General features: G+C 54.9%; 3 protein-coding genes across 3 annotated transcripts; 1 reads left to right on the top strand and 2 right to left on the bottom strand.

Moving 5' to 3' along the window:
* Nucleotides 1–905: 905 nt before the first annotated feature.
* On the bottom strand, nt 906–3,359 carry J4E85_007861 (uncharacterized protein; the record flags this gene model as incomplete). Its single annotated transcript, XM_051472091.1, has 2 exons — nt 906–2,627; nt 2,679–3,359. 2 exons carry the CDS (start codon nt 3,357–3,359, stop codon nt 906–908), a joined length of 2,403 nt encoding a protein of 800 aa, XP_051324288.1.
* Nucleotides 3,360–4,238: 879 nt separating this feature from the next.
* On the bottom strand, nt 4,239–6,908 carry J4E85_007860 (uncharacterized protein; the record flags this gene model as incomplete). Its single annotated transcript, XM_051472090.1, has 1 exon — nt 4,239–6,908. The coding sequence occupies one exon, from the start codon at nt 6,906–6,908 to the stop codon at nt 4,239–4,241; it is 2,670 nt and encodes an 889-aa protein (XP_051324287.1).
* A 720-nt stretch (nt 6,909–7,628) lies between these two features.
* Nucleotides 7,629–8,949, top strand: J4E85_007859 (uncharacterized protein; the record flags this gene model as incomplete). Its single annotated transcript, XM_051472089.1, has 2 exons — nt 7,629–8,418; nt 8,468–8,949. 2 exons carry the CDS (start codon nt 7,629–7,631, stop codon nt 8,947–8,949), a joined length of 1,272 nt encoding a protein of 423 aa, XP_051324286.1.
* Between the last annotated feature and the right edge of the window lie 231 nt (nt 8,950–9,180).

Below are 9,180 nucleotides of genomic sequence, written 5' to 3'. Positions count from 1 at the left end.
GGCCCTCCGGAACCATCCCTCTCTGTCTAGCACGCCCCCAGCCACGCCGCGGTGGGCCAATTGCGGAGGCTCTAGTGGGTATCCGTGCTGTTGGCAGCCTTCAGTTGCAGTGGTTACCACGGCCGACTCCTACACCGCCAGTCCAGCGTTGCCGTGCGCGATCCAATCGTAGCGCGCTGCCGGCACACATCGCGCTCCATCGCTGAGCGCGGCAAACCTGCACGCGTCGCAGACGTGCATTAGGCCTGCCGTCGCACCTCGTTGTCCACGATGGTACATGAACAACGCACAGCAGACTGTATTTTGCATGCATGCAGTGGCTTCGTGACGGTGTTTGGTGGGGCGCTCTCCCCAAACTTGGAGGCAATCCTCCCATGGATCTAGGTTCGTGACAGCCTCGGGAGGGGTAAATCTCGCGCCGACTCCACCCCGTCGTTCCACCGTCTTCTGACGGCTTTCTAGACACGGGCGCTGGCATGACTTTGACACTCGGTCAGGCCCAACGTGCTGGGTTGGTAGATCGGTAGATTGGTTCTCGCAGCCCTACGTACACGGATGACGGGCATGTTAGATTCTAGAGCTAAGAAGTACTTGCAAACGCGTGAACAAAAAACGTGTCCACATACACCGGAGTCCTGTGACCCCGCCGCTGCCTCCCGGGTATCAATACACATAAGAGAAATTATCTATAGTTCCAAAGTCGTGACCTCCTGCAAAAAGACACTGCAAATCTGCCAAAGCAAAGGGAATGGTGAAATCGAAAAGAAAGTCGGGGATGTCCCAAATTACACATGATAGGGAGTAAGCTCGTAAAAGGTGGAAACGAGTGACGCTAAACCGCTACAGTCGAGTTAGACATTACCGTAAGTCTGAGAAAGGAAAGTTCGAGGGCTAACTGCGGAGCATTAGAAGGATTGGTCATCTGCACCATCCTCGCCCTCGCCATTAAGTATTTTGCGGGCTTCGTCAAGTCTTCGTCGCCATGCCTTGCGTTCGTAGGCATCGCCGTAGGTGTGCTGCAGGTTGGAGCACACATTCTGGATACTCGCAGCAAGGCCGTAGATGAGCTGCGTCTCTTCCTCGCTGAGTGCCACCCGTGGCTCGTCTCTGGAGCCTTCAGTGAGGATGGAGTATATCCTCGACGTTTGGAGTCCGCTGGCAAGCTCTCCAGGCGAAGAAGAGCCACGTGATAGTGACCTCTGCGATGGAGACGAGCCATTGGCACGTCGCATGTTGATTGCCGAATCAGAACGCAGAGAGAGGAGGCCGTTCTGTGTCCCTGGGCGCGAGACAGATCGGTTCTGGTTGGACAGAATCTGCTGAGAGAACTGATCCATCTGCTCATTCTCTTCTTCTTCATCGTCGTTTTGTTCTTCAGCTGCAGTAGCAAACGTGGCTACGGTGGAGACTGAGTCAACGCTGGGATTCCGCTGATGGAATGACGCTCTCTTCTCGCCAATGCCGAGTTCATCCGTTGTCTGGACAGCTGTCACGGGCCGCGTAGTTGCGGCAGAGGAGCCCGAACTAGTACTCGATCGGCGATCTTCCACGCTGTAGGTGCCCATTGCACTGTGCAAGAAGAAGGTCTCGTAGTCGAACGCATCTACACGGTCCTCGTGTCGCTCTGTGGTAGGCATCTCGTAGACGGCGTCCTCGTATACACTCTCCGGGTCGGGTACGTCATCTCCATTGACCGAGACGAAGTCTGACTCCGCTGTCTCGTCCGCATCTTCGTCTTCGTATGCTTCCGGATCGTTTGATTCAGCCTCAGCCTGGTCGTATGGCTGGACAGAGTACGCGTGTCCGTTGGTCCCATTTAGTTTGCTGAAGTGCGTCACTAGCTTCTCGCCGTGCTTCTGTGAGTTGGTGGTAGTGGCGGTCAAGGGTCGCTCCTGTTCTTCGTACGGGTCTGTCGTAATGCCCAAGCCAGCGTTTGTCGGTGTGCTTCTTGGATGCCATGTGTCAGAAGACGTAAAGGGGCTCGGTGCGCGTAGACTCTGTATGCTTCTGCGTCGGAGGTGGTCTTCTTGCGCCTTGAGCTTCAGACTAGAGATTCTACCCTTGAGATCGTTCATCTGGTCGCGGAGACCACTGGCTGCAGATGTGGAGCGATGCACTCTCTGTCCATCCTCATCCTCCGGCAAAGTCTCCAGTGCAGTTGGGGATCGTGAGCTCCTCGAGGCGGATCTTGCAGCATACTCGCGTTCGCTGCTGTTCCAGGTTGAGCGGGGATTGCGGAGATGTTCCACGCTTCGAGACTCTTTGATGGGGAAACGCCCCTGGCCGTAGCTCTCAGGCGACCACGGACCGCTGGTATGACCGAATGCACTCGATGCGCGCTTGTTGGATGTAGTCCGGGTCAGGTAGGAGTAGGAAGGCGTGAAAGGGAGTGGCACCGATGTCTCGCTCAGCCCACGTGCATGGCTGGGGCTACCGTTCGGGGTGAGGAGAGATTGTCGATAAGAGTTGATGCGCGGAGGAATCGGGCCCATGCCAGCATACAGTCGTCGGTCTCGGTCGCGACTGGCCGCTATATGCGAGGTCAAGTCGGAAGATGTGTTTCTTGAGTGGAACGTGGGTGAGACGACGAGTGACTCTCGCGCACCACGGAGGTTTCCTTCCATGACCTGTTCCCGTTAGCAATCGTCCGATGTGTGGCAGCATCAGGAAGCGCATACGTTCAGCCGCTTCTTCGCATTGGCCAGGATTATCTCTGCCCTCCTACTCAGTGCAGCCGACGAGTACGGGTCGTCCTCGTCGTCACTGCCACTGGTGCGGTCCTCGTGCCACCGCTCGCTGCCCATGCCGTTGCCGGCGTCGCTGTCCCGGGTGTGGTGGTTGCGCTTTTCTTGCTCTTCGAGATCCACGCCGCTGTCCTCGAAGTTGTCGTGGCTGTCAAACCCCGGCCAGTGCTCAAAGTCCTCGCTGAACACCGAGCTGGAAGTAGGGCTGATCTTGTGCTGATCTTGCCCGTGCCACGTGCTGGGTGAATGGCGGCTCAGGGCATTCTGGATGGTGGGCGACGAAGCGAGGGCATCGTCACGGGCAGGCACGCTCTTAGTAGGCGCGTCTGAGTCGGGCATGTTGCGCAGCGTGGAGCGCGAGGACTGTGCTGATAGGGACGGGGATTTCGTCTGTTGCGAGGCGCGGCGCCGGCCCTGCGGTGCGGAACTTAATCTGACTCGGCTGGAGTTTGCGTGCCTATAGAGGTCGGACGGCGAGGGCGGGCGCTCAGCAACGGGCGGAGAGGCAGCGCGCTCGAAATCGGTCTCGAACGAGGGGAGGATCATGCCCGCATCGCTGAGGGTTGGCGAGCGCTGTCCATGGGGCGCAGGACGGGAAGCTGCAGCGACAGCCATGGCTACTGCAGTTGTCCAAATGGGTCGGCTACCTTAGCTTGGCTGCAGTAATGGGCATGTTCGGGGTCCGAGGTTTGGCGACGCGAGCTTCCTGTGTGATCCAAGTCGGGCAGTGTAAGGGCAGGGAAATCAGGACTCGAGAAGTGAGAGACAACAGGCGCGTCTATCTGATTTTCATAATTTGAGCGTGATTAGGCCTTTGGACACACGGCTGCATGGGCCAGCCGGCAACTGGAGGCGTCTTTAGGGGCATAGGCTAAGGGCCGACTGTTGGTGATCCCCGGCAAATTACCATCGCGGCCACGGGTGCGCTGTGCTGTGAGTGGCCGTCTCTCCTATCCGGCGTGGGCCCAAGTCGTCTACTGCAAGGGACGCCGGCTCTAATATACGCTATAGCGACGATCCCTGGTTCCTCACGGCGCGGGTACCTGTCGCCTCACACGATCACACTATGGCATCGCGTCGCGGGCACATGCAATTCCCCGAAAGAAACACTGTGGAACGCTTCACGGGCACGATACACAGACACGCGAAAGAATTCCTCTTTCGTTCCATAGTCGCCCAGACCAGCCATCGTCACCGCAGGCGTGCGCTGACTACGGGCTTGTCCTCTTCAAGTAAGCATAGTCTGCACTTTATGGGGACACGGCGGCCTGAGCTTGGAACGTGTGCGAGAGCATATATTTGAGCTTACTGCGCTGTGCTGGCCTCTTAGTAATTACCCAGGGGAATCATGATCCGTGTAACTACACCATCGTCTCGAACGCCAACGCAAACTCCAGAATGCTGTACACGCCGCCCAATGCTTCGATGCATGCCAATCAATCGTATGCTCGCTAATTCAGTGCCATCAATATGTAACAATCTCACGTAAGTATATCAGAATCCATCATCATCGTCGTTCCATCCCAAGGCATCGTATATCGATGGCTCAGCATCATGCTTGTTTACGAATGCGAGCGCGATCGGTGCAACCTTATTCGCTGTTGCAGACGAGGGCTTGGTAGGCGTGGCAGCAATCGCAGCAGGTGCGAATTGGGCGTCATTAGGAGGCGGGCTACCTGTAGGTTTGACAGGAGTTTCGAACACGTGTGATTGTGCAGGACCCCTTCCGTCAGAAGAAGACGCCGCCGCCTTCAATGGGGTTGCAAAGATCTTCCTCCTAACCGAGTCTGTAGAGAATGGTAGGCTGTTTGGCGCCTTGGACGGTGTCTCGGCAATACCGGACTGCGCTAGACTTCGAGCCGTCGAGTGGCGGTGGCCCGTTGCCGGCACCATTGTAGCTGGTGGGCGGACTCCAGAGGACGGCACGCAGAACTCGCTCGAGGGGGGCGCTTCCGCTCCGGGAGGTCTAACGAACGGATCGTAGTGATGGTGGGTTGGCGTCTGCTCAACCAAATTCTTCGTCCTCCGCCCAGCCCGGGGTGTCGCTGACACCTGAACGTCTCTGATAGTCTTCCTCACAGTGACTGTTGGCTTTCTCGACTGTTTGGGCAAACCGAGACCACGTTGCTCGATTTCGGCAACGTAGCCACCAGCGGCTAGTCCACGGTTGGGCTTCTTCAAAGCTAAAATAGCCTCTTGAAGATCTTCCTCCACACGTTGCTTGTGCTTTATCTTAGCTGATGCAGCAGCCGAAGGCTCCGCGAGATCAATTTGACGACCTTGCAGATGTCGGATCTGGGACATCGATTGCCGAGCGCTCTTAGATGGACTGCGTCGGAAAGGTATGGCTGAGAGAGGTACCTCGCTGCCTTCTCGTTTGATGCCATCCAACAGCGCGGAATCAGTGGCAGATCGGTTCAGGGACGGTGTTATTCGCTCAGTCATCCGTCCCGTGTTGTCGGTAGCGACCCGGGCCAACGATCGCCGTGACTTCTTTGCCTCGGGTTCCTTCGAACTGCCGGATTTGCGTGAGGTGAGTGGTGGCCTGACAGCTTTGCGTTTCGTTGGTAAGCTATGTGTGGGCCCACCCAGCTTCTTATTCACCATGAGCGCCTGCTCTGGTAATCGGTTGATGTAGAAGGGGATAATGACTTCGACGCAGAAGCTGTGCAGGCGATCGTTCGAGTTGTTTCGTCCAGATCCATCGGGTCCGTCGTGTTGTCGTGACGGCTTTTCATCAAAATCTAGTATACCTAGTTCCTCCGTAGCATGCCAGATGCAAAGCTTGTCCAGCAGCAGATCGAGTTGTAGGTTGATGTCATCAAGTTTGTTCTTGCGCTTCTTCGGCATCGGCTGCTCGGTCTGGGCTTGACTTCCGTCTGCAGTAGCTTGTTGCTCTGGTGGTTTCTGTGTGGAGAGCGTCTCTAGTGCAACGATTTCGAGCATGAGAATCAGTTGCGCAAGCGTCTCGCGAACCCGCAAATCTCCAATGCGCCTCTTAATACGCTGGTCTAGAGTCTCTGGAGCCGCACTGTCGCCACTAGGCAATTCCGACTGCCACCACTTCCTGACGAATACCTCCTCCTGTGGGTATACACCCTCCCGACTAAGTTTCATCTTTTTCTTCGACTTCTTCGGCTTGCTGACACTCGGGGCGTGCTCGTCATCCGAGTAGCTTCCGGGTGGCATCTCTTTGATCAAGGATGGTAGTTTTTCGTGGTACTTCTTCTCGCTGGCCTTTGGACTCAGCAGCATAGTTCTTAAGAATGTGACAAGTTCATGTGTAGGCGGTGCTCCTTCTTGAGCTGAAGTAAATGTGTTCCGGATTCGAGTGATTGGGCCCTTCGCTAGGTACGCCAGTGAGGTTTTGGACATGTAAATTGCATCCAAGTATTGTTGGACGAGCAAGGCAAGTTGCTCTTGTGGCGATGGCGCGTCCGGCATAGGTTCTAGAGGGAATTCCGTAGAAGTCGTATCCAGGTATTCGCTCCTCGGGGCTTCTAAGGCCAGGTCCGGTTGGTGCGCATGCTCTTTCTTTATCTCTGGTTGTAACTTGGGTCGCATCATCGTCATTCGCGCTCGTCTGGGTGGCAGGTCCACAGTGTGTGTCTCCACAGCGGCCTGTTGCCACCATTCTCCTTGTACGACCGCATTCGTCTCTGGCCCTGGGCGTGTTTGCAGCCTCTGAAGATTTCTGGGGTCCCACAAGTCTGTGACATCCTTCTCTTTGAGCCAGCCCGCAAGCTTGCAGATACTATAGACGCGTGGCTTCACTCGCTCTATGGCGTATAGTAGATTCTTTGCCTCGAAGCGTGCGACGAGTATCTTGGGGCCTGCATGGTCTTGACTATCACATTCTCCATCCTCCAGTATATCGATGTGTGCCGCGAATAGGCTGTTTGGGGCGAAGTTGTCGTCGGCGGAAATGTCGAGGAAGGTCAGAGGCAGCTGGGAACGCCCAATTACTCGTACAGGTCTGAAGGTAGCGGGTCTGTTCTTGTACGGCGAGCCAGAGTGCTCTCTGATCGTGAACGGCTTGGTGAAGGCTCCGAGACCGCAGAGAGAGTCTCTCGTCTGCTTTGAGGGCAACGGGGCCTTGGATTCGTCGCGTTTGGCGGCTAGTCGTAACAACTGCGTGGGCGTCTCAGAGGCTGAATGTAGCATTGTCTTCGTTTGCAATGCGTAGGTGGACATCGGAACTACGCATGGCTATCCGTGTCGTTTGTTGTGAGTGCTGGCGGTGCCTTCCTTAGCAGACGCGTTTCGGCAGTCGCGAATCACGAAGGGTCGTGCGCCCTCTCCTTCCGCGCCAAAACGTCATTCCCGCACCATCATCTCGATCGATCAGCCCGCGACTAGTTTTAGGACGATCCGGTTGTCATTTCATCACCAAGTGTTGTTTTAACTTTCCGATGTTCTGCTGCTGGGCCTGAGGACTAATTGCCTGCATCGAAAAAGATGGGAACCCAATGGCACGCGTTCACAACCGCGTGCAATGCTTACACGTGTATGTGCCTATCAGCATTAATAAATGTATTGCGACATGCAGCCTACATTATCTCCGGGAAACCAGGTACCCCTCTTTATCCTCATGGATTACCTGGACTTTACTATGTCTCCATGCGGCTGGTAACCAATAGATACGTAGCTCACGCGGAGGTCATAGTTTCCCTCGGGCCCCTCAACAGACGGACGCGGGAAGGAACCATGGGACCCTCTAAACGTTGTTTCAATGAAGCTCCTCGACTTCTTTCATCCCTAGACGTAAGACTTCACGTTTGACTGACATTGTTGTGAGAACAACAGCCCGCTACAATTTCTCAACACAGCCCCAGAAACCCTACAGCCTCCGAGACGTCCCGAGGTCGTTGTTGTACCGTCCAGATGAGATTCATAGCACTGGCGTTGGGATTTGCTCCCATCTCATTGGCATCAGACTATTTTGAGGTATCATCAGGAGACTATCATCCCTTCGCTCCCGGATATACCATTGGTGCCTATCCCCAAGACTTCACACTCGTTGGCCCTCCTCTACAACCGATCCACGACTCCCAAAAGCCCTCCACCGGTCTGGCCGTCGATTCCGCGCACAACCTCTACCTAACATATCCTCGCAACTCGGGCCAGACACCGAGCAACGTGGTGGTTTGCACATCGTACAACGACGAAGAACCATGGCCGAATGCAGCTATCCAGAATTGCACCGCCGGTCAGGATCCGGCAACCTGCTTCATCAACGTTCAGAACATTGTTCTCGACGACCGAGGAAGGCTGTGGGTGGTTGACAGCGGGATTCCAGCCAACGCCAGCCCAGACACCAATGCGCTATTTGGAGGTGCAAAGCTCATGAGCTTCAATGAGACGACGGCAGAGCATCTTCAGACCTATGTGATACCCCAGGATCTATTGTCGCATCGGATGAATATGAACGACATGCGTGTCAATACGACTTTGGGTGGACGAGAAGGATATGCTTTCATCACTGATGCTAGCAAGAACAGCTCGTTGCTAGCGGTGGATCTCGAAAACGGCAATGCGGTACGCAGACTGTTCAATACGAGTGTTGTTCGAGCAGACGAGAAGTACGTCGGTTCATATGGCGGCGAGCTCATCTACACCTGGAATGGCACACGAAAAGGTCATCTCACGACTGCCGCAGATGGCATCGCCTTGGGTACGTGAAATTGAGCTGATGTGTGCTCATGTTACTGACGAAACCATAGCATCCGGCAACTTCTACTGGGGCGTTCTAGCCTCCCGTCGCTTTTATTACATCTCTCAGGAGATTCTAGTCGACCAAAGTTTGACAGACGCCGAAGTCCTCGCCGCCGTACAAAACCCAGGCCAATGCGGTTCTGAGCAAGCCGGCTTTACCGCTGATGATCGAGGCCGAGTGTACATCGCGGCAAGTGAACAGAACGCGATATACTACGTCGATACGCTGGAGTCTGAAACCAACATGACAGTCAACGGGAATGCACCTGGAGGATCTGGTCTCATTCCACCAATCGACTATGTAGTAAAGACGTTGGTGAGGAACGCGATGATTCAACATGCTGATTCTATGGCTATCTTGGATGGATGGCTGTACTTCAACACCAATCAGTTGACACTAGGTCCTGGGTTCCAATACAACAACACAGATAAGAGGAGAGGCCCTTTCCGTAGCTTCAGACTGTGGATCGGGAAGGGACCAGCGGTGTAGCATATGAACCTGTATATGGATGGTCATTTCGAGGTCATTACAATTGTGACCGCAGCCATATGCCGAAGCACTCGTGTATTACATAGAGGTCAGATTAAGTGGAGTGTTTCTGCATGCATACACATTGTGACATGCAGATAATTACTGGGTATTGGAGCAATCTTTTCGTCACAGGGTGGGTGTAGTGCCTCGTGAAAGGGCAATGAGAGTAGAGATAACATTTCAAAACCA

This window comes from Alternaria conjuncta (assembly GCF_024043145.1).
Source record: "Alternaria conjuncta strain BMP 0040 chromosome Unknown scaffold_11, whole genome shotgun sequence".
NCBI lineage: Eukaryota > Fungi > Ascomycota > Dothideomycetes > Pleosporales > Pleosporaceae > Alternaria > Alternaria conjuncta.
This window is presented reverse-complemented; position numbering and strand designations above follow the sequence as displayed.